This window comes from Pseudovirgaria hyperparasitica (assembly GCF_010093815.1).
Source record: "Pseudovirgaria hyperparasitica strain CBS 121739 unplaced genomic scaffold EJ05scaffold_8, whole genome shotgun sequence".
Taxonomy (NCBI): domain Eukaryota; kingdom Fungi; phylum Ascomycota; class Dothideomycetes; order Acrospermales; family Acrospermaceae; genus Pseudovirgaria; species Pseudovirgaria hyperparasitica.
This window is the reverse complement of record NW_022985556.1, coordinates 1,202,501-1,226,055: the sequence shown is the minus strand read 5'-3', so window position 1 is coordinate 1,226,055 and position 23,555 is coordinate 1,202,501. Positions and strand designations below refer to the sequence as shown.

The 23,555-nt window shown below is 49.3% G+C and overlaps 9 protein-coding genes across 9 annotated transcripts; 4 read left to right on the top strand and 5 right to left on the bottom strand.

The window, feature by feature from the left end:
• The first annotated feature begins 1,087 nt into the window (after positions 1–1,087).
• Positions 1,088–2,477, top strand: EJ05DRAFT_476442 (MFS general substrate transporter). Its single transcript, XM_033744033.1, has one exon. It carries the CDS (start codon positions 1,176–1,178, stop codon positions 2,337–2,339), a length of 1,164 nt encoding a protein of 387 aa, XP_033600632.1. The 5' UTR covers positions 1,088–1,175; the 3' UTR covers positions 2,340–2,477.
• EJ05DRAFT_476438 (homologous-pairing protein-like protein 2) lies at positions 2,116–3,495 on the bottom strand. The gene is made up of 3 exons (XM_033744032.1): positions 3,273–3,495; positions 3,069–3,216; positions 2,116–2,915 (listed from the first exon to the last, which is right to left on the bottom strand). The coding sequence occupies exons 1-3, from the start codon at positions 3,347–3,349 to the stop codon at positions 2,511–2,513; spliced, it is 630 nt and encodes a 209-aa protein (XP_033600631.1). The 5' UTR covers positions 3,350–3,495; the 3' UTR covers positions 2,116–2,510.
• A 1,541-nt stretch (positions 3,496–5,036) lies between these two features.
• EJ05DRAFT_486231 (uncharacterized protein) lies at positions 5,037–5,836 on the top strand (the record flags this gene model as incomplete). Its single annotated transcript, XM_033745511.1, has 2 exons — positions 5,037–5,292; positions 5,346–5,836. 2 exons carry the CDS (start codon positions 5,037–5,039, stop codon positions 5,834–5,836), a joined length of 747 nt encoding a protein of 248 aa, XP_033600630.1.
• A 1,147-nt stretch (positions 5,837–6,983) lies between these two features.
• Positions 6,984–7,795, bottom strand: EJ05DRAFT_379856 (uncharacterized protein). Its single transcript, XM_033741219.1, has 3 exons — positions 7,669–7,795; positions 7,436–7,613; positions 6,984–7,385 (listed from the first exon to the last, which is right to left on the bottom strand). Exons 2-3 carry the CDS (start codon positions 7,605–7,607, stop codon positions 7,021–7,023), a joined length of 537 nt encoding a protein of 178 aa, XP_033600629.1. The 5' UTR covers positions 7,608–7,613; positions 7,669–7,795; the 3' UTR covers positions 6,984–7,020.
• Positions 7,796–8,179: 384 nt separating this feature from the next.
• Positions 8,180–10,628, top strand: EJ05DRAFT_500695 (uncharacterized protein; the record flags this gene model as incomplete). Its single annotated transcript, XM_033747031.1, has 3 exons — positions 8,180–8,192; positions 8,239–8,386; positions 8,435–10,628. 3 exons carry the CDS (start codon positions 8,180–8,182, stop codon positions 10,626–10,628), a joined length of 2,355 nt encoding a protein of 784 aa, XP_033600628.1.
• A 201-nt stretch (positions 10,629–10,829) lies between these two features.
• Positions 10,830–12,842, bottom strand: EJ05DRAFT_476435 (cytochrome P450 52A12). Its single transcript, XM_033744031.1, has 2 exons — positions 12,371–12,842; positions 10,830–12,138 (listed from the first exon to the last, which is right to left on the bottom strand). Exons 1-2 carry the CDS (start codon positions 12,782–12,784, stop codon positions 10,933–10,935), a joined length of 1,620 nt encoding a protein of 539 aa, XP_033600627.1. The 5' UTR covers positions 12,785–12,842; the 3' UTR covers positions 10,830–10,932.
• Positions 12,843–13,151: 309 nt separating this feature from the next.
• Positions 13,152–17,722, bottom strand: EJ05DRAFT_476433 (uncharacterized protein). Its single transcript, XM_033744030.1, has 8 exons — positions 16,499–17,722; positions 16,252–16,449; positions 15,727–16,192; positions 15,550–15,674; positions 15,427–15,498; positions 15,157–15,381; positions 15,001–15,104; positions 13,152–14,956 (listed from the first exon to the last, which is right to left on the bottom strand). The coding sequence occupies exons 1-8, from the start codon at positions 17,426–17,428 to the stop codon at positions 13,345–13,347; spliced, it is 3,732 nt and encodes a 1,243-aa protein (XP_033600626.1). The 5' UTR covers positions 17,429–17,722; the 3' UTR covers positions 13,152–13,344.
• A 5-nt stretch (positions 17,723–17,727) lies between these two features.
• EJ05DRAFT_476432 (glycosyl hydrolase-like protein) lies at positions 17,728–20,579 on the bottom strand. The gene is made up of 4 exons (XM_033744029.1): positions 20,025–20,579; positions 19,043–19,974; positions 18,676–18,994; positions 17,728–18,626 (listed from the first exon to the last, which is right to left on the bottom strand). The coding sequence occupies exons 1-4, from the start codon at positions 20,406–20,408 to the stop codon at positions 17,988–17,990; spliced, it is 2,274 nt and encodes a 757-aa protein (XP_033600625.1). The 5' UTR covers positions 20,409–20,579; the 3' UTR covers positions 17,728–17,987.
• Positions 20,580–21,035: 456 nt separating this feature from the next.
• On the top strand, positions 21,036–22,945 carry EJ05DRAFT_510997 (DNAJ domain-containing protein). Its single transcript, XM_033748216.1, has 2 exons — positions 21,036–22,136; positions 22,187–22,945. The coding sequence occupies exons 1-2, from the start codon at positions 21,165–21,167 to the stop codon at positions 22,799–22,801; spliced, it is 1,587 nt and encodes a 528-aa protein (XP_033600624.1). The 5' UTR covers positions 21,036–21,164; the 3' UTR covers positions 22,802–22,945.
• Positions 22,946–23,555: the final 610 nt, after the last annotated feature.

Genomic DNA, 23,555 nt, shown 5'->3' with positions numbered 1-23,555 from the left:
AAAAGATGAATTTTCGGAAAACAAAATGGATGATACTTTCGGGCAGAAATGATTAATTAGTTGGGCTTTTTTCAGTTCCCAACATCTTATTCAAAGGCACTCGCACTCTACCGAAAAGGGAAGCCGCTGGATTTATTCTATCTCCGCCGATGCAGAATAGAAAGCCCCCTGTAATACAACGAACATCGCGTACAACATAGCAGCTATGATAAACCCGTGCGTACCCTTATCAATCTACCACTTATTGGTCGCTTATTATCACAGTACTCAAAAGCAACGTATGCCCTCTCTATCGCAGGTCCGTCCGGCGTTTTTCTGTCGCAGGTCGTAACTCGCTGTGGGAATCCGGGGTATCCTTGTATACCAATGCTGCAACCAAACGGCACTTCGGATGATTGAATTAATCGCAAGATAGACCTGTACTCTAGCTGCCGGCGTCTCCGAGATGTTTGCGAGGCGAGGTCTCCCACTATGCCAAGTTGAGAGAATGATAGACACCGCGCAAGGAGAGTGAAATGCGCTTTACCTTTTGCACCCGTATGTGCTTGACCTGACGTGTCTGTTTGACCTTGACGGTCCGTCGTCGGTCAATGCTGTATTTGGCACTGTGCCTAATTAAATATTCTTCTTCTACTTCTCGAGTTCTCTCTTGCTTCATTCACCATTACTTTCGCTCGTGACTCCATCACGACGATAGACATTCGAGAAGGGGCTCAAGTGAATAACAGATCCGGTACAATGCTTTTCGGAGAGAAGACCGACTCTGCGCAGCTCAACACGCATGTGGAGGGGGTCAAAGATGAAGAGCATGCGGTAGAGCTGAACGTCAGCATTGACGCTATACAGGAGAAAAAGCTGCTCCGGAAATGCGATCTGAATATACTACCACCCCTTTTCGTCCTATTCTTGATGGCGTTCTTAGATCGGTCGAACATAGGTATGTGGCCAATCGATAGAACTGTCAAAATGCGGAATCGCTCTCAGAGATCTTTGTTGAGGTCAGCTGACATTCGAAGGGAATGCGCGGATCCAGGGCATGACCGAGGACTTGAATATGGTTGGGAATGATTTCAACATTGCTCTCTTCGTGTTCTTTGTTTGTGATATCACATTCTACACTATTTCGCCACTGACGCCTCCAGATCCCATACATTCTCTTCGAAATCCCCAGTAACATGATCCTCAAAAAAGTTGCGCCATCCACCTGGCTGAGCTTGATCATGGTCCTCTGGGGCATCGCAACAGTTGGTCAGGGCCTTATCAAGTCCGTCGAAGGTCTTGTTGCCATGCGTGTGCTCATCGGCTTTTTCGAAGCGGGCTTGTTTCCTGGTTGCATTTACCTGATTAGCATGTATTACAAGCGTTTCGAGCTCCAGTGGCGATTAACGCTTTTCTTCAGCGCAAGCCTTCTCGCAGGCGCATTTAGCGGGCTCCTGGCATACGCGTTGGCGCACATGGATGGAGTTGGCGGGTACCGTGGATGGCGCTGGATCTTTATCATTGAGGGTCTCGCGACCGTTGCGATCGGTCTGGTGGCCAAGTTCTGGGTTGTCGACTGGCCAGAGACAGCGAAGTTCCTCTCGGAGCCCGAAAGGGCGATGTTGGCTGCACGCTTGCATGCTGACGTGGGTGAGGCAGCCATGAATAGGCTTGACAAGCCCGCTCTGAAACGTATCTTCCGGGATTGGAAAATCTACATTGCTGTACCGATGTACTTTGGTGTCGTTAACACAGGTTACTCCGCAAGCTTCTTCATGCCTACGATTATTCGCGAGCTAGGGTACACCGCTGAAGCGGCGCAAGTACGCACTATTCCAGTATTAATCGTCGCGACTTGTGTCGCCCTGGTAAATGCATTGGCAACCGATCGTTTGAGACATCGCTATTCATTTTGCATTCTTGGTCTGTTGGTTGCGTCTGTCGGTTACATCGTACTACTCAACCAGCATGGTCTTTCCAAGGGCGTCAAGTATTTCGCCCTCTTCCTCATCGTACCCGGAAACTCAATCACACATTCAGTTGTCTTGACATGGGTGCAGAATTCAATGGCTGGTCACTACAAGAGGAGCGTGAGTGCTGCCATGACAGTTGGCTTTGGCAATATGGGAGGAATTGTCGCGTCGAATATTTTTCTGGACAGTGAGAGACCTCGGTATCCGACGGGCTATGGTGTTTCTCTTGGGCTTCTGTGGGTATGCGGCGCTTCTTGCACCATACTGTTCTTTGGCGTCAGAAGAGAGAACAAAAAAAGAGATAGGGGTGAGAGGGATTGGCGGCTGGAGGGAGACGATGTCGATAATCTTGGTGATGATCATCCTTCCTTCCGATTTACAACTTGATGAGACACTAGCTTAGGGATGTGCTTTCATCCGAAGCTCTTTGTGATGACCATGGATACCATTACTCACACAGATCTAAAATACTTACACTCTGACCTGTTCACCCAGAATAGATCTCCGTAGCAACATGAGTCAAAGTTAGAAGGATAGAGACATGTCCAGACAGTGTCCTCACTCGTCCAGCCCCAGCTTCTCTCTCAGCTCTGCATGATCCGTACCCTCCGGCAACAGATCTCTCATTAGCGCCCACATTTCGGCCTCAATCTTTCGTCGTCTCACCTCAATGCCGGTCCACTTGTTCAACTCAGCATCTACATGCTTCATCTCCGCTGTGTCAACTGGCTTAACACTCCCAGCACGAAGCGGGCTAAGTCGCGCCAATATCTCAGCTCTCTCGGCGTCAAGACTCGCCATGGTCGCTACGAGGTCCACGGTGGACATCGTCGATGATAGTGTGTAGAGTCTGCCTTTCAGGACTTTGATGGAGGCTTGCAGATCTGATGTTTGGAAACGGTAGGTGTTGATCTGGGCATCAATGGCCGCAAGATCCTCTGGTGAAGCACCGTCGTCTGCGGACTAGTGGTTGTTAGCAGAGAAATGGTCGGCTTTCGCGAAGAGCCCGGTAAATACAGAGCTGCGTGTCAGTAAAAACCCGTTCCTGGGATGAAGGCGAACGCAAACGAATGATGGCTACGTGCCGTGATATGCTAAAATGATGTTGCAGCTAACCTGGACTGAGTGGTACACAATCTGCTTGCCGGCGGCGCGACCTTCGATCTCCTTGCGCTCGTGTAGGTCTTTCAGAAGCTTTGCAGTCGCAGCTTTAGTCACCTTATTGTGTAAATTGGCGGAGATATCGGTTGCAGAGTAGGGACGACTGCGAAGTGAGGTAGAGTGTCAGTAAAGGCATGAATTGGTGTGAGGTGAGTGTACTTCTGCTTGCGGAGGTACGTGAGAATCATGTCAGCGGCGTTCTCTCTTGGCTCTTTCGGTTCCTTTCGAGGCGCCATTGTACATGAAATTTCGTTATGCGGAGAGCAATTGTATTGGGCACGAGACGAAAGACAAACACTGTGATGCAACGAAACGGAGAACTAGATCGCTCGCCAGTTAGAACTGGGAAGCAAACAGACGAGAGTCAGGTGTAGACCGCGATGGAACCTCGGCGGGCCTTGCGGGCTACCGGGCGAGCCCTAGTGCTTGGCAAACAATAAAGTGAAGAGTTCGATATCCAACCACCCATTTATAATTGAATCATCCTTCCAAGATTCCAGTCCCCAGTGGGAGAATTAGTCTAGTTGGTTAACGACATGACCCACCACTGAAGAAAAGCACCAGATGAAGGAGCTAAGTATCTGCAGGGGCGCAGAGGCGCATGATCTGCGGTTCGATCCCGGGCATGAGCTTTTGTTTTGGATTTCGAGCGGCCATTTCGAGATATTGCCCTTTTGCTCCTCCTCCTCTTGCCCTGACATGAATATCTTTGATCTTTTGAACGTACTGACCATCATCGACTAGGCCTCGATGCTTTCAGAGTAAAAACTTATCGTGTAGTAGAAGCAGAAATGCGAAACATCGTAAGAAGACGGCCGCATTGGTGGACTTGAATTCTTGCAGAACTTCACTACCTTTATGAACCTACTACTAGGATTTAATCTCTTCCTAACAAGAATCTCAATAGAATATTGACCAATGACAACGAATAATCGAACAGTATTGCGGAAAGGCGTAATTGTTACGCTTGTAGTTCTCGAAAAGCAACACACGACAAGAATGATGTGAAGGACTTGAAAGAACCCTACCCGCCATACCTTGGAAACCCTCTTTGTTTCCCTCCCTCAAATTTGGTCTGGTATTCCAGCAGCAGTTCATCACACACGGCTGCCTTCAAACTATAGCAATACCTGCCGTTTATCCCCCTTCGGCTGACCTTGGTCATATCGAACAAAGCACCAATTTCAAGTGCGCCTGAGAGAATCCTCACCACCAAGTGCGGTCAAAGTACAGATATGGTACCCATTCTTGGTGTCGACTACCGTGGTGATCATAATATGTAAGACTTCCTCTGCCGGACCCCTAGAGAGAATGAAACGAGGCTCGACATACATATGCTGTAATCGTACGTTATACCATTTACTGCATTTAGATTGTCGCGTCGCATTTCTCATCCCTTGGACAGAGACTAGATCTTCATCATGCAGGCCATTGCATCAACAATACAACTACTATGCCTTATGCTGTACCACCCACTCAAACTCTTCTTGGCAGGAAACCTTTGCGACGAAACTTTACGCCAACATTTGACCGTTGCAAAACTCATATTGGCGTGTCGCTCTGTGTAAGGATGCCAATCGCGCTTTCCTCTGGCTCGATCGAATTCACGTTGACAGCGGCCCGGTAGTCGGTAGGGTTCTTATCTGCTTTAGGTTCCAGGTATGCTCCATTGGGTACTATATCACAGCCATTGACGGGAACCGTATGTGAGGAGCTGTATTCAATGGTTCACCTTCTACTCCATGTACACAGATAGCGGTCGATCATTGGGTGATAGTTTTGTAGTAGGTAATGACCGAGGGGACGTGAGGTATCCCGGTAACATCAAAGCTCCGTATTATCTAATGGATATGATATGGAGTGTTCGACCACCATGTTCCAGACCTCAATCTTCACTTACCATGCTTTCTACTACGACTAACAATGCCTCGTATCGAAGTGCTTCCGAACACTGGCTCAGCTCCTGGTCCGGGCTGGGCCTATATCGTAGATACAGGCTTCGATCCGTCCAAAGTCGCCATTAATCCTGCCGGCAAGAGGCGTCGAGTCGCAGCTGGCCGGGACAGCAGTGAAGCCACCGCAGCAGCAGTGCAGATGCGTCTGACCAAGCGATTGAACCTACTGGACAGCGATACAAGCACCAAAGAGGTCAACATACCTTCTAAGAAGAAAGAGGGCGGTATGTCAGAGACAACGGGATGTATGCGCCACATTCACTAATTCCCCAAATAGCATTCAAAGGCGGAAATACTGCAAACGTGCGCCGAATATTGCAATCTGGCAAACGATTCGACAACTATCTCGCTGATGAAGAGGCTGAAATACGCAGCAATCCTTCTAAGGCTGTAGCAAGGGCTCTAGACGGCTCTAGACGCGTCTCTACAGCTCCACGTACACCAGCGACTGCCTCCCAAAATCAAACACCCGCGCCAATGACTGGCATATCAAAAGAGTCACCAGATCCATTGCTAAAGTATCCATTGCTCGAGTCTACCGTACCGCCTGCACCCACGCCCGAAGAGCTTGAGGCTCTAATCTCCGCACCACCTTTATCATATAACGCAGCCCGTGTTGCGCCGCCTTCAGCACATGGGCCACCGATCAGACGTTTCTGTGTAATGTGTGGCTACTGGGGCCGTATACGATGTTTGAAATGTGGGGAAAGAGTTTGCAGGTTAGAATGCAAGAGGCATCATGACGCGGCTTGCTCACAATTCGGTTGAATAAGGATGTGAAACAGATGACGTCTATCGCCTACTCTCTATCCATCCGTATTGGCGAACAAATCCATTAAAGCCGGTAATGATTTGATCTACGTCGCACATTGATCGCTTAGTGGTATGTCTGCCCTAGGAACGTATAAGCCTACTGCGCCCTGCATCTCCGCATCTGATGGAAGCTACCGGCGAGCTCAACAACGTCAGGATTCCGTATACACGTCCTCATTTCTGCACTGTCTCGAATTATCGGGCGCCAAAAATCCTCGTTAAGAGACAGTCATCATGCAATTGCTGGTATGAAAATTGTCAACAACGAATGACCCTAAGTCGCCAACGTCTGAACCTGCTATGCTGCCGGCATCATGTGGGCAGACCGCAAAGTGGCTAGCTCAAGCTATCCTACAATCTGGCTCATCGATCTTTGATAAGCCATAGCCTGATGTGAATCCATTACATCATATCGAGTTCGGCATCGAGGGAAACCCCTTGTTACATAGTAACATCTCGGGGGCATTGTTTACATCAAAAGCTTATTTACGCCTGGTACATTCAGCGTAAGATGTGGACAAGGAAGGCCCTTCGATGACATCTAAGCTAATACTAGTGTGAATGCCAGATGTTCAAGTTGATGCTTTCTCCAATCGCAACATAAGCCCGACCGTCGATAGTCACCCAGCACCATCTCTTTGTCATGGTGTACCAAAGTTTACGAGGCGCATCAAATTGTCAACTTCGACTAGGTCAAGAGAGACGGAGTGCGATGCTCGGTCAAGCTGGTAAAATCCGCTTGAGCCAATAGAGTCATTGGATTGAGGCTCAGCTTCAATGAAGCGAAGTTTCAGCGCATGTTCGATTTGACGACTTGCCGGGCGCGGGAACTTGCAGGATATTCAAATTTGGGAGCAGAAGCCACAGCAGAATGACATAAATACCAGTATGTGCGTATCAAAGGTATCCCCCTTCTACTTCTTTATCACCACTTCTGCCGGGTTCCCGTCGACCTTGGCAAGCCAGTGGCCTGGTGCAGCTATAGAGCTTCTTGGCGATGCAGTGTACGGCAAAGGTCTGCATCTACATCATCTCCGCCCATGTGAATATCTGACCCACACGTAACTGCATCTCGCTGCCTGGGGTATCACAATCCACATACACACCACAACTTTCTATTTTTTCATGTGCTTCATTGGCTATTTCTGCCTCGGGGGAAACTTCGATTGGTGTTTCGTTCCATCATCAGAAATCCTCACGAAATTTACGGTATTCAATGCCACATAGTCGCCATTCCACTCCTTGAGCGCATCGATGTTCTTCTCGTCCTCTAGATCTGGCAGATAGAAACCTGACTTATGCTCTTTCGTCTCTTCGTCCACCCTCTGCTTTAGCATAACCTCACGCGTACTTGGTGGACGTCCTGCTCTACGTTCAGACTTCAACTTTCCTAGCTCCTCGTCGTCGCGATGTATGCATTCTCGTATTAGGCCTTGGATTGTGGATATGTCCAATGGTGGATCACGTTCGGTCGCGATGCCATGAAACCAGGCGATTCTCTGCACTTGGGACATCATCAGCTTAGTGTTAAGAATTCAGGCTGTCCTTGCTCACATAAAGGCTGATTCTGCTTCGCTCTCGCAGACGTGATTCTCTGAACTTTGTCATCCCGCATCGCCGCTCTTTGCAGTCTGTGCGAGTCCCGGCTATGCTCATGGAGAGCTGCGTTCTTCCCCTTCTTCTTGGCAATGTGCTTTTGCACTTTGGTGAAGGTTTTGGTCGGCATCGTATTCTGCTGTCGTAGTTCTACGTCAAAATAAAATCAGATGGAGTTGGGCAAGACCTACACAAAATGCTTATCGATAACACGCCGTTAGCGCCGGTCTCCCGCTTAAGGAACAGCCACCTGAGACATCGCGGTTCAAGCAGTGCGCAGTCTACTCAGGGTTGATCTATCGGATGTACTTGAAGTCTTCGGTTGTGCTAAGATATCTAATTCTCAGCAAATTAGGTTGTTAGTCAGACCTGCTGCTACATTTTCTTATAGAGTATCGAGGAGATAGTTTTGTAGGTTGCTCAGCTGCTCCTTATACACGCGACATACCTTTTACGGCGTAGCACGTCGCGTCCTTTGGGTGTTCTTCCCATCCCGGCGCGTTCGCCTCACCGCATCCAACTGCCCCGACGGAGCTCGAGTTCTCTCGATACGCAACTGCACGCTCGTACGCGAGTTTACGGGACTAACGACTTGTTTTTCTGCTCGATACTTTATTCGAATTTGTTGGTTCCTTTTCGCCATGTCGTCTTGAATTGCGGCCCCTCCCGTCATCACATTCGAGGCTTCCGCGAGGCATAAACATGGGGATTACCGGTTCGTGTAGGATTTGCATGTCTAGATTTCAGCTAAGAACTGGCAGGCTTGCTCCCTCTGCTCAAGTCAATCCAGAAACCATGCCACATAAGGAAGTTTGCTGGCCATGTTGTTGGCATTGACGCGTACGGATGGCTTCATCGTGGGGCTCATACCTGCGGCGTCAAGCTTGCTCTCGGCCAATTCACTATGCAGTACGCAAGATCTGTATCTGCTACTGAGTGTGCGCTAACGTGCACTAGGCACATCGAGTTCTGTATGAAGAGGGTACACATGCTCATACACTTTGGCATTACGCCCTATCTAGTGTTCGACGGCGACTATTTACCGAGCAAAGCGGAGACCGAGAAAGATCGAGCAAGCGCAAGGGCAGAAGCTAGAAGAATCGGTACAGATCTTCTCAAAGCGGGTAAATCATCATTAGCTCACCAGGAGCTTGCGAAAGCTGTCGATATTACTCCCGAGGTGGCACTTTGTTTTATCGAGGAATTGAAGCGTGCAAATGTGCAATATGTTGTTGCTCCATACGAGGCCGACGCTCAGATGGTATACCTCGAGCAGAAGGGTATTATCCAGGCAATTCTTTCTGAGGATTCCGATCTCCTAGTTTTTGGTGCCAAGACACTTCTCACCAAGCTGGACGCTTACGGAGAATGTATCATGGTCAGGAGACAAGACTTCACCGCCTGTCGAGAAGTCAGTCTTGTTGGATGGTCTGATGCAGAGTTCAGACGTATGGCTATTCTGAGTGGCTGTGATTACCTGAAAAACCCTGCCAGCATGGGCCTTAAGACGGCATACAGGCATGTGCGGAAGTATAAAACGATTGAGCGTCTAGTTTCCGCCGCCAGGTTCGATGGTAAGATCAAGTTTCCGGCCGGATACGAGACTTCATTCGAACAAGCTGAGAGAACTTTCTTGTACCAGTGGGTGTACTGCCCAGATGCTCAAGAACTCGTACATTTGACGCCGCTGCCGGACAATCTACAAGCTGGCGATATGCCCTACATAGGGGCCTCCTTGGAACCAAAGACAGCACGAGGGATCGCCCAGGGCAGACTGAATCCCCACACCAAGCTGACAATGATAGTTCCGGAGAAGACCAAAGCTTCGCAATCCGGTGAACGTCTTGTCGCCTCTATCAAGAAGAGACTCAACTCAACGACTGGCAGCGAGAATTCATCCGAGAATGATGATCCAAAGAAAGGGAAGCCTATCGATCAGTTCTTCAAGAAGCGGGTCCCCTTGGCTGAACTGGATCCAAATGTCTTCCGACCAAACCCTAGTCAACAGCGGCTGCTCGAAGACAACCCAGGACCTTTCACAGCTAACGCTGCGTCGCAGATGAGCCTTGCCCAGGCCATGCAGCCACGCCGACCTGCTCTTCGCAACGCATCAGCCCCGCGTAGGTCAGCATCCGATACCACAATGAATGCAGGGCGCCACGCACCCAAAAGGCCAAGATTATGTGTCGGACCTGTTGTCAGCAGAGCCAATGAGCAACCCACACTTGAAGACGCTGATGAAAAAAGCCACTTCTTTGGACCCACCCTTACTGCTACACGCAAGCCAACGCGTGCAGTGAGCGGTGAGGGGAAAAATAAATCCTTCGACTTCAATCTGTTCTCTGATGACTCGGTTGAAGATGCCATGGCTGAGCTTCCCGACCTTGAACATGACTTTGTGAAGCCTAGAAAGAAGATGTCTGTACTAGCGGATGTTCCTACCACTCCTGCGCTGTCGCAAAGAGACAGTCTCGACGGCGATACATCTCAGATGACTGCAATGACAAATATGACCGTCGAGTCGCAGATTAGTACAGGCTGTCTGACACCTGCTACATCTGTTGGAAGTTCACCGACCGACGACCTGTATGAACCCTCAGTGTTCGACGACTCCATACGCAAAAACCTCGGAGATCTTCACTCAAGGTTTGCGCTTCAGTCAGCAAGGGACATTGACTCGCCCACTTTGAGTAGGAAAATGGTAAAGAACGCGACCGAGAGGAGATTTGCTCGAACATATTCAGCCCCTGTTAAATCCAAACGTTCCACATCTCGTCCGATACCCTTACCCCCGATCTTTTCGAGCCAGCCTGAGCCATCGTTAAAGACTGGAGATGTAGCCTCTGTATCTGACACACTACCGGGCGCTACATCCGAAACTATTGATGACTATCCAGATATCTCCGATGCCGAATGGAAAGAGACTGGGAACACCATTGTTGTCCCAGGAAGTGATGGTTTACGCTCACCATCTCCTCCTGTGTCCATCGAAGTATCAACCTCTGTGGGCCGCAAACAAAACCTCAAGGGGAGCGAGGACATGCTTGTGCCTGACAGTGGCGGCGAGTCTGAGCCAGACGAAGATTTGACCGGCAAGTCTACCGGAGTCTCGTTCGATCTCTCAAAGTTTGCTTTTCACGCAGGAAAATAGGCGGCATCGGCCCTGTCGAATATACCCAGCATGGCGGAGGCGTTTTTGTGTCCGGTATCAAATGCACTTTTGTGATACAGTCCTTGTTGGCATTGGTTCAGAGGAGTCTCGTGGTTCATATTCATAAACTGTTGGAGTTGGGCCATGTTAGCGCTGGTTTTGTTTAAGTTCATGCACATGACAGTACGGATACACGGGGCGTTACGTCCATATTATAGCCTGGAATCTTATATCCAATTGCTAGGTGATATCTCAAGATCACATTGCTCTCTTATCATGATGCTAAATCCTTCATATTGTGGACTCATTCATCATGGTCCCGTTCCTTTTCACTGGAGACCTTAAATCGTACTGTCACATCCTCGCCTGGCCTACTCGTCAAGGTAACCGCATGCTTCACTCTCTCTCCGGCCTTCGGCACACCCACACCTTCCAATCCTTCGAACCTCTGTAGCAGCCTCACAACCACAAACCCTGCCTCCGTCAGTGCAAACTGCTGACCGAGACAGATCCGCGGCCCACCGTTAAACGGCAAGTATTCCCACCCACTCTTCCGACCCTCCCAGCGTTCTGGTCTGAACTCATTCGCATCAGCACCCCACAGATCCACTCGCCGATGCATCGCATACACCGTATAAATAATCTCCTGACCCTCACGCACATACACTGGCGCATTCCCATCCGGGCCCCCACCCGTCGGGATCGTAGTGCTGCGCAGACAGCGACGCCCATTCATCGGCACTGAGGGGTGCAGACGGAGCGTCTCAGCTAGCACATGTTGCAGATACCCGCACCCCTTCAAGCCGGCGAACGTGATATTGCGCGGCGCGGCGTACGTGCCGAAGTGTGCAAGGACCTCTGCGCGCAGCTTCTGGAACACATCCGGGTGCTGCACTAGCAGGTAGAAGACCCATGATAGCAGCCCACCCGTGGTGTCGCGGCCGGCGAGTAGGATGGAGAGCAGCTGGTGCCGTAGCTCGAGCGGGTCGCGCGTATCGCGTACGAGTGCGCGGAGGAAAATGTAACGCTCGTCTGGACGCTGCTGTTCTGGGGCATCGGGAGGTGTTTCGGTGAGTGCTTTGTGCACGTAGTGGTCGATGAAGGTGTGGCATTGCGCACATGCCTTGCGGAATGCGGGGCCTTGGAGGAGCCAGTATAGGTCACCGGCGTAGGAGCTGAGGGTGAGGAGGCGCTGGGCCTCGTCAAAGGCGGAAGCGAAGTCGGACTCGGCGAGGGCGGCAGTTTTGGGCCGTGGGTAGGAGGGTAGGGCGGCGAGTTGCGAGTCTGTGGATTCGCCAAAGAGAAATTCGCTTGCGGAGTCTAGGGTGAGGCGGAAGAAGAGCGGAGCGATGTCAATTGCGTTGGTCCATCCTGTGGACTCTATCGGGATGGCACGGAGGAGATGTTGCAAGTGTTTCTCCTCAAGATCGAGGTCGGCGACTTGAGCACGGGCGAATTGAGGGCGGAGGAGGGCACGGGAATGTTGCCATTGTTTGCCGTCGGAGGAGAACTAGTGCTTGTTAGATTCAGATAATGGTGACGACCATGTGACAGAAGAATCGGAACGCGAGTGTACAAAAAGGAACAAGGTATGCCGTCCGGATGCTGTAGAAGGTAGACAAAAATTTAAGCCTAACATCGCAAGCTCTAAATCGGGTTACTCTTCTTCACTGACTCACGAGGGAAAACGAGCTGCCATGCAACAGTGATGTACGGTTGACTTAGCAGAAAGAGACACTTACGATTCCATCGCCCAACAGCCCCTTAAAGCTCCCACACCTCGCACTTCCCAGCCCAAAATCTTCGAATTGCGTCCCCAACACTGCCTTGACCACTGCTGGCTCAATCGTATGAAAGCCCTTTTGGCCTAGGATATTGAATTCCCAAAGTCCTACCCACCTCCCCGCCCTCTTACTCGCCTCGTGAAAAGACTCAGAAATGAAATCCGGGAGCCGCATTTCTCGGTCGGCTTTGACCGGAAGCAAGAAATTGTTGATGCCGAAAATCCCATTTTCGTAGAATTGATACGCGGGTAGGCAGCCCAGAGCACGGGCGCGTCGGCGGTGGTAGATTGTAGTAAGGAGGGTACGTGTAAGGGTGTAGATGAGAGCGGCGAGGGACAAGTAAAGGGTGACACGGGGCAGAGAATAAGTCATCTTTTAAGGTCTAAGGAGTGAACCAAGGGTATATGCGATTGTAATGAGTATAGCGTACTAGCGTGCAATGCAGAACATGATGGCGGAAATAATTGGCACCTTATATTATCCGACTTCGGGACCCGTAATTTGCGGCCGGCCGGAAGTTCGGGCGGTCTGAGTCCGAACGACGTACGACAAGTAAGTAGCCAAGCTCCCACCCAACCGGCACTAATATAGTATACAACGAAACTACGTAATCGTATATTCTAGATCGCGCTAAACTCTAAATTTACCTCAGACGTCATACCTTAAACCACAGCAAGAGTGCGGCAGATTATAGCGTCACAGTATTGGTCCCTGCTTGACCGTGACCGGGACACAGACATGCGAGATCAAGTAATCTATTATACTGTTGTAATAGACCTAAGTAGATACTAGATATACGCGCATCTGCTCATCGCAGTGTGTCTGGTATAATTGATGATGTGATGTCGCCCAAGAAACCGAAATTGTGTCTTATACACCTTCGCTAATCCCACATGTCTTCCCTTGGATGCCGTTCGTCAGGATTCACTTCGTCAAGTCCCAAACATTTCCGAGATACCTCCTATTGGACTATTGCCCCTGATAATTCCCGTCTGCTGTGTTTCCACCATGGTATATTGCTCATTTACCCGATCTTTTCTCTTCGCGCGCTCCATTTTGCCAGCTTCATGGATGCTGACACCTCGGACACTAGCCAGAAGATCTAAAACAACGCTGCGCTGACCACGCTCACTTGCGATGTTTTGCAGTGCTTCAATTTTGCGATCTACTTTGTCTGCACGAGCTTGCATACCAGGAAGCTGAAGGAGAATCTGGCGTGTAGTTTCGATGTCCAAGAGGATAATGTGGGCAATGACACTCGCGAGGTCTTTCTGGACGTCGACGAAGTACGGCTCGTGAAGTGAGTTGATGGCAGCCTGTAGAACTTCCGTACATATGTAGACCCTCACCGCCGACTTGTCCTTGAAATGTGGGAGTACATAGCGGATTATACGAAGCATAAGGGCACAAGAACGCGAATCGCGTACTCGTATCGCAGTCTTAGCGAATATGAGTATGGGCTCCAAGCAACTATTTTCCGAAAGTATAAACTCCCACATGGCCTGCTCTTTAGTGCCCTGGGAGTCACGTTTTGGCGCATCGATACGTTGCGTGTCTAGGAGAACAGAGACCAACGTCACTGAGGAGTGCGTAAGCTGGCGCAGTATGCTTTCCGTCTTCATTTCGTCTCCGAGATTGTCTTGCTCAATTTCTCCCGTCGCCTGCGCGGTCACAAGCGCCCATTCTGATTCGACCTTCATGTTCAGCTCTCTAAATAGCCCAGACACCACTTCAGGAAGAAATTGGGCACGAAGGCGGACTGGACAACCCTCGATGATATGTGTGGCTGCACTGAGGAGGACTGAGAGGTGATGAGCAGAAAGCGTGTTCGCATTGACGAAGAGAGCCTGGCTCAACGGACGTGATAGGTCAGAGATACCATAGAAAGTATCTCCAAATCGACTCAGAGCGTAGATAATATAGTAGCACGTCTCCCGAATCTGTCGAACAGTACCTCGTACCGTAGATGCAAATCCTTCATACGTGGTTTTTGATCCACTGACGCGAGCGAAGAAGTCATCCCTGCTTTCGGTCGATATACCAGCTTGCCAGAAGCGATCGGTCAGGACACGCCTGATCACAGCTTGTAGTTCTTGTGGTAGACTTGCCCAGTTTTCCATATTGTTGAACCCTTGTGCATGAGTGATTAGCTGTAAAAGATTTGGGAGAATCGCTGGCATAGCGTCAGCCCAGAGCTCTCTCGCGATCTCGTATGCAGCTTCCTCTTCCTGCAATCTATCTGTTGAGGCTCCGAGAAGTGTCCGAGTGATCCGAAAAGGCAGCTTTTGCGAACGATCGAGGATGGCCGCTTGCATCTGCATACCTTCGTCGTCCAATAATTGTGCTGTCCAGTCTTGTACGATATGGAACTTCTTCGTAGCCAGGAAGTCGCCGAGGTGGCCAAAGCCAACCAGTTCGCAAAACGACTCGAACGTCGACAATGATTCGGTAAAATGAGGATTTTGCCAAGTATCCTTGAGTGGTTGAAGCATCTTCTGCAGTTCTATTTGCATAGTATTCCGGTCTAGGACCGTGGTGCGATGGCTGGATGCGTCAGGCTTGCTAATGGGGATAAGCAGTATACTCACATGATTATGAAACGCAACGCCGCGTAGCCATTCTTTTGACGCTCGTCCGTAGTACTTTTTGCGGACAGCTCGTTGAGCTTCTGATCTATCTGTTCGTATGCATTCTATATGCCAATGCTTAGTGATCTGACGATGTGTATGAAAATTGTGGCTTACCATGAAGTCATTAGGAAAGATAGCTGCAAGCCTTTGTGCATCCATACTACTGCTTCGCTCAAGATCCTTCACTGACTCGTTATATTGCGGGAATGCCGAGTCCTCCTGCTTTGGAGCATCTAGAATGTATTTTAACAATCCCAGTGCAAAATTTGGTTTTGTGGTAAGAGCTTTAGTCGAAAATGTGACCATGAGGCCGATAGCTTTTCGCAGAATTTCAGGATCCTAAACATTTAGTTTCATCACCCTAACAAGAATGTGAACACAAACCTCGAACGTTGTACTAAGCATCTTCATACACCAGGTCTCGAACCGATCTTGCAAATCGTTTCGAAGAGTTTCCTTAAGAAAATAAGTAGCTTCTCCCTAAACCGACAGAAACGAGGGGCGTACATGCTGCTCTGGCGTCAATGCAGACCCAGATTGCCACTTTAGATAACCTTTCAGTCCGGCATCAATGGCAACAATTTGCGCATCGAATCGGAGAAACGGCAGGGACGTTTTGCTAAAAGATTGAACTTGCACACAATCAGATCCAGATCTCAACAGTACCTGAGTATATCGACATACCTTGGAATGGGCCGGTGTTGTCATAAAGATGAGCTGAGACACTCTCTCCCGCATCCAGTAGGTGCGACATTGCCTCACCTGGAGAGTTACGTACGATGGTTTCGATGATGTCCACACAATAACGCCGGTAATTACCAAGAAAGGCATGCTTTTCAGGCTTCGTGTCTATATCGTCGTTCAGGAAAAGAGTAGTTGCGTCCTCGCACTCGTCTGGTAGGTTCTCGTAACGTATCAAACGAGAGGTACACAAATTAAGCAGGTCAGGAATCATCCTTGCGACGAACTCCCACTCTCGTACGGATGGGGATCTTAGCAGCTTGGTGAAACTATGAAGAATTGGTATCGAAACGACCAAGCTCGAATGAATAAGCAGCTGGTAGAAAAGAGAAAAAAGTAAAGCAAGATCATGTGTTGCAGGTATTAGGCGGGTTTTCTGCTCCACAAAATTTCCAAGAAGAGCCACTAGCTGTTGATAATTAGCTTATGAAGGAATACATCTGATTGTGTGGGTACTGAGATGCATACCTCAGAAAGTTTTTTACAAGTCAGGTACCGGGCTTCGTCAATATCATTTGGATCCATATGCGGCTTGGTAGCTTCGTAAGCTTTGTGCAGGAGCAATCCACGCTCATGGGAAAACATGGGACCGACGATATCTGTGAAGTCAGAAGCATCCTGTAGATGAGGTCGGTTGTATATTGCAAACAAGGCTTCAATCGCAGCCTATTCCAATATCAGCAATCCTGATGAGGCTCGAATGTTAGGTGTTTACCTTTGATAAGGATACACTTTCCCCACACGGAGCCTGAGCCGTCTCACTGGACGCATCGAGCGCCTTGCAGATGTAGTCTACGGTGTTGGTGTATGAGATCGCTTTTGGTATTATCCAAGGCATAGCAGCCCTGAGCACATTGAGGGTTTTGACAGCACAACTCAGAACTCGCTCATCTTGTCTGAAGTCGTTTGCAAGACATTGGTCCAGTAGACCACATAGACGAGCTACCCAACCTTCGTCCCCAGCTCTTATCGTTTCTGAAGTATCGCGATTCGGGAGCTGCTCATGCAGAACAGTAGCCGGTGTGAATATTTCAACGCATGCGCGACCAAGCTCATTTCCACGTAATCCCGCGATTGGGTCTTCTTTGTTGAACACTTCTTCTGACAATGTTTCAAGTACGTAGAGTACTATAGCTTGGTGCGCCAAAGAAGCTCCCCATAGCTCGAGTAACATAGCATCCATGTCTAACCATTCTGCTCCCCAGGCACGCTTGGCGATATCTGTCCACAGTTGACCAACTTTGTTGCGTAGGTATACTGGATCGTCGGGCCCAATCTGTTGTGCGAGCCGAATCACATATTGTCTGATGAGTAGTGCCTGCTCTTGTTCAAAATCTTCCCATGTGAATTTGATTGCGTGCTCTAGCATAGAAAGTCCATAGTAGCGTAACGCTGGAGCTTGTGTCTTATTCAACGCAAGTGTGAAGCCTGTGTATGGGGCATCAGGATGCCGCTTCGCTCTCTCGAGATATTCTGTGGCTGCGTGGCGCGTGGAGTTCGGGACTTTCGCGTTGTATATGACTTCTAGTGCCTCTAAGACAGGATCAAGATCCTGCGGTATCGACCTGTCGATGTTCTGTTGGTTCTGCGGGGACCCGTTCGTGGTCGGATTGAAATTGAGGACGAGGTTGCCTAAGCCGTTCATGATGAGCGCTATTTCTTCCAAGAAGGACTGGAGCTTCGAGCAAGCGTTTTGAGTGCAAGAATGCTCGGAAGGAATGCTCAAGAATGACTTGTGATGGCGAAACACGAGGGGAGCTCTTCAGCTAGCTTCGTTTATAAGTGATGAAGCAGGTGAGGGTGTAATTCGTTAGTGGGGTAAGTAAAGTACTCATATCTTTCAAAGAAATGTATCTATGAAAGAGGTGAAACTTGAATCTCCTGTTAGTTTTTCGCGATGTGTGCGTCAGACTTGTAGTGTTCGCAAGAGTTACAGGAATGCAGACTGTTAATTAAATTACCTCACCGACCAAGCTGTTAGCTGACCTTAGTTGCTTGTGGGGGGACCTAGCCCTAGCGCACAGCCGTTGTCGTACCGCGCGCCAAAGACAAGGATATTTGATTGTGCTCCACCTCGAATCTGTGACTTAAATGATACATTATTGCGGTCTTAAAAGTTTCGTCATTTAGACTAGAACGATGCCCAGTGCCCACAGAATGCAGATATTGAGTCGCTAAAGCTTCTTCAGGTATCCAAAGCTGCATTACATGAGGGTGCAATTGCGCTGCTGGCACTGCTCTATGTAGCCCGCTTCTTCTTCCTTATCCAGCATGAGCCCTGGCCGCTGAATGACGCCTTTCACTGTAATAGTTTGTTCGCCTGCGGCGTGCCACCATCGCAGTATTTGGATGAGGCCATTATTTTTATCGCCAATGTTAATCTGCCATTTACCGCCGCTAACTTCTACGGTGGTGTTCCCAGGTGGAAAGTGAAATTCTGGTAGAAACACTTCAGTAGGCGCGTTTTCACTCGTAGCACTCGGGGTGATCAATTCAAGCTTAAAGACACAATTGCGCAGATCAAAACCGTATGATACAATGTCGCCGCATGTCGTTATTGGAGTAGGTCGAATGTAGGCTTCAGCAGCCCGGAAGCCTGACCCAGGTTCAGCACTTTTGCTTGTTTTGGAGCTCATGGCATGAGGGGACAGCGAGTCCTTCAATGTAGAAGGTGTGACGCTTGGGGCTTCTGACGTTTGGCTTTGTGAAAACGAAGGTGATGTATTGTCGAAAGAGGCGGTCGACTGATTGCGAGAAAAGGGCGATAGGGGAAGTGGTCGATCATCCTTCGAGAATATAGAGAGATCTTCTCCATTCCATTGATCTCCCCATTTGTGATTGTTCTTTTTGCTAATTAGCACTTCTCCATTTTAGACTATTTGCTGTACTCACACTAGCGACGTATACCCATAAGGTGAAACCATTCGCATTGCTTCCCTCTAAGGCAAAATGGTTTGCATCCATGGCCAGCGTTTGACTTGTGTAATCGCCCGTCTTATACGCATACTGATCATCCATATCATAAGGTATTCCAATTTCGGTGAACACACATGGCCTCGTGCCCATGTAATCCATTCCTTCCTTTTGGATTGCAGTAAGTTGGTCCTTAAAGCAATTACGAATGGCTGTCTCCCCTATCTTAACGGCGAAAGCAGGAGACCAGTACTTGCCACGCAGCACACCAAAGACATCAACATTCCATATCCTATTCCTGTATCACCGTTATTCTCTGCATGCTTGTGAAGCGAATGGTACACACCATTTTTTCGTCATTAACGTAATACCGTCATAGAAGTGGGGTGCAAAAACCATATTGGGATCGTCATCTGGCGAGCCTTTGAGGGCAGGGGGTATCTCTAAGACTGGAGGTTGACAGAATATGACAGACCCTGAGAAAACACTCCGTATTGCGTCGCGGTATCTGCGGTAGAAATCCATGAACCAGTGATTTGTAAAGTACTCGTAATCGATTAGCTTTCCGCTGCGTGGGTCTTTGGAGAAGTAATTCTTTTGAACTAAGGCATCAGTCGCAGGATCCCATATGCCATGCTGTGCCCAAAGGCATTCCCCAAGTCTCCAGTCAGGGTCTCTTTTCCAGCCATAGAAAGTATCATCGTACGTGGTAGGCAGCCACGCGCTCTGACCTTCGGGGTCAACCAACACCGAGCCTGATTTGAAAGGCCCCATGCCCCCGAATTCCCAAGTTTCCACTTCGCAAGCTCGGCCAGATCCGTTGAGAATAGCTTGCCATGCTGTAGGAGAACTTCCCTTGCGTAGTTTTATCTCACTTGGGAACTGCGCAAGGTCGTGCCAGCCAATCATCCCACGGTTCGGCTCGTTTAGCGTTTCCCACCCGATCACAATTTCATTTTCAAGTCCTCCAGCCTCGTGCATTCGCTGTGCCAGATGCCTGCAAGCATTATGAAAATGATCTTGAAGATAGTCCTGAATGTTTTTCCCGTCTATTACGGCTTTGGGAGCGAACTCTCTGCCTGCGAAAAAGAGCGTAAAGATCACTTGACAAGCCATTCGCTGATAGTTGGTAGCCCATATCATCTTAGGGAATGTGATAGGGTCTTTGTAGACATTCTGAACTAAGGCCGCTTCTGTTACGTGGAATGTCTTAGGATTGAGCCCACAGGCATATATAGTCCACATAGGGGCACCTGAACCTCCAGAGAAGCGCGACCACTACTTTTATATTAGTAGCCCACTGGAGTTATGGTAGTGGTGTGACATACTACGTCCTGATGAGGGTCCATAAAAACCATAAACCCATATTCTCCGGCGAGACGCAGAACTGAAATAGTATGTTGAATCCATTCTTCATCATATGTTCCCGGGCCAGCATGTTCTATGGCTTCCCATGTGAAAACATATCGTATAGTGTTGTAACCATATCTCTTTAAGCGAGCAAAATGTACGTGGGCCTCATCGACGGAGAAGGGGCGGCCAACGAAGGATACAGTGTCGCCTTCGAAGAAATTCTCAGCAACATGGGAGGGCAGATCGGGAATGGTGGGAAACTTCGCATCACCTGCGACGTTAATCCCGTGGAGGGTAATCTCGCGGTCGTGCTCGTCGCGAAACACGCGGCCGTCTATGCGGAGACGCAAGGGAGCCATTTGAGGAGAGCAAAGGCAAATAGGGGCTGATGGAAGGATATGACTATGCAAACATGAGAGCTAGTGTAATCGTCAATAAAAGAAGCTTGCAAGAAGTGCACAGGCAGTACAGTTGACTCTGAGCATGCAACCAATCTGCCCTCGTGGACTGCAGAGCTTCACGACGTCAAGCTCGCGTGGTGATCTCATTACGGTTCGGGAAACGCTTCCGAGACCCTTGGGCCCAAATAGCTCTAATGAGCGCCACGAGCTCACGAGCCACATCTTCTGCATGAGCTTCGTTTATACAGTAATACGATGATCATAGTCTTTACTCGATTCATAAAAGTTCAACTTAGTGTTAATTACAGACTCTTCGAAGTCTGTACATCTCGTCTCCCTCTCGGGATGTCCGGATCCTTCCGAGTGACACGTTTCAAGCGCGATTTTATGGCGCCCAAGCCAGGATTCATCCATCCATCGTGTTAGTTAGCATGGCAGAAGTTCGACGAGCATGTGTACGAACTTGCCGTTTTCGGCATTCACTGACCAATGGGAGAAGGAATGGTGGTCAACGACATTCATGCCTCAGGCATGTCTGTAGTCGATAAGAAGTGGCCATCTGGCTTCAATACATCACTACTTGAATAATTCCTCAGTCCCATTCTACTCCAACTCCGCAACCTCTGTAGAGTTCACCTGGCTTCACTAATAATATATATGCCCTAAACAACACCAGGCTAACCGCCTGCCACTGCACCGTCCTCAGACTCCGCAATGATACTCTCAATTGCCCCAATCGCTCTGGGAGCACTGGTTTTCTCGACCGTCTCCGCGCTGAGCCCTGCCGATATACCTGTAGACACACCGATTTCGAAGCTCCTTGAGTCTGCGCATGCAAGATTTATAGCAGGCGACACCCACGATGCCTTGACTTACTACGATGTCGCCATCGCTCGTGATCCACAGAACTACATGACCATCTTCCGACGAGCGACTACCTATCTATCTATCGGGCGCAACAACATGGCGCAACTCGATTTTGACAAAGTGTTGAGCCTGAAGCCGAACCATGAAGGGGCCCTGACGCAGCGCGCAAAAATAAAGAGCAGGAACGCGGACTGGGCGGGAGCTCGAGCAGACTACAGGGCAGCGGGGAAAGCCGAAGAGTTATCGGAGCTTGAAAGTGCTGAAGGGGCAGCGATATTGGCCGAACAAGCTGCAAAGAAAGGGGACTGGGAGGCTTGTGTCTCGCAAGCCGGAGTGGCCATCCTCACCGCCGGTACAGCACTAGATCTCCGCAAATTAAGAGCGAGATGTCGCTTGGAGCGCGGTGAAGTAATGGAAGGAGTCAGCGACTTACAGCATGTTCTCCAAATTTCCACTGGCTCGGTGGAACCGCATCTACAAATATCGGCCATGACTTTCTACTCTCTTGGAGAGACCGAGAAGGGCCTGACCCAGATCCGAAAATGCTTGCAGTCTGACCCAGACTCAAAACAATGCATGAAACTTATGAAACGAGAAAAATCCATTGAGAAACGATTAAAGACGATTCGAGCACAAGTGGACAAGAGATCTTATGCGGCGGCTGTCAAACAGCTCATCAAATCCGGAGATGAGGTGGGCTTATTGCAAGAGGTCAAAGACGACGTCAAGGACTTCAAAGCACAGGGCTACATTCATCCAATGTCACCAGCAGGGCTATACCGAAATCTCGTCGAGATAACGTGTGAGGCATACATGGAGGTAAGGAGTGACAGAATCGTCTCCCCAAATAAATCACTTATAGTTAACAGATGAACAACCGCAAACGCGCCACCCCTTACTGCCACGAAATTCTCGCCTGGGACTCAACCAACATCCACGCGATGCTCATCAAGGCACACGACCACTACGACGCTGAGGAATGGGAACCTGCCATCAACACCCTCAACGACGCCGCCCAACACCACCCCCAAAATCGAAAGATCAACGAACTTCTCGGCAAAGCACAAAAGCAGCTGAAAATCTCCAAGCAAAAGGACTACTACAAGGTTCTTGGTGTATCCCGCGAGGCCGACGAGCGCCAGATCAAAAAGGCATACCGCGGCTTGACAAAACAGTTTCACCCCGACAAGGCTGCGACACAAGGCATCACGAAGGAAGATGCGGAGAAGAAGATGGCGAGTATCAACGAAGCATATGAGGTGCTTAGTGACCCGGAACTGAAGGCAAGGTTCGATAACGGTGATGACCCAAATAATCCGGAGCAGCAACAGGGTGGGCCATTCCAGGGCTCGCCGTTCAGCGGCCCAGGTGGGCAGCAGTTTTTCTTCAAACAAGGCGGCGGTGGCGGGATGCCGTTCGGAGGAGGCGGTGGGGGTTTCAAGTTTCAAGGAGGAGGATTTCCAGGTGGCTTCAACTTTGGCTGAGTCAACAGTCAGGGTCTTAAGACGGCGTTCTTCAGATGGGCGCGTGTATCATATATGGGCATTGGGAGGGCATCGCCGTGTGGGAACTCTGCCAACTACATGTTGAAAATCCTAGGATTAGGAGGCTTAATTCATAGGGCCGATTCTATGTATATATACATCGACTAGACAATGTGTATACTGCATCCTTCCGTATGCATCCTTGGACAATCATGTTCGTCGCTGTTTTTTCACATAATGTCATTAGTTCTCGCATTGTATGCTTGTGCCAACATCCAGCTTTTTAATCGCCATATCGACTCATCACTGCCCCGACTCGTTCCAACCATGCTTCTGTCCCGTATGACGAGCCTTCTGTGAGTCGCCTATGTACGACTCCGACGAGGTCGACATGCAGTACATTGGAGCGGAAATGACATTCTGACACAGTCCGAAACATCCATCCATGGCCAGTGCGGACATCGGATAGTGTCCGACGGGCCGCTTGCAAAGCTGGATAACGCACAAGACAACACGGCATTGCATAACAGAACAGATCATACAGTACAGATAATGAGATATACTAGGTTCTATATACAGCGGAAAAAGTCTTAGCAGGAAATGTGTTTCTACGAGATATTAAGTGATGGTGATGAAATGTAAGAGGAAACGCTTCAGAATGCTAACAAGACCCCAATCATGTATCCTCCATTACCATCTCTTTCATGTTTGTTTCAATTTCTCCGTAGCGTGTACCCAGAAATGCATCATCGTC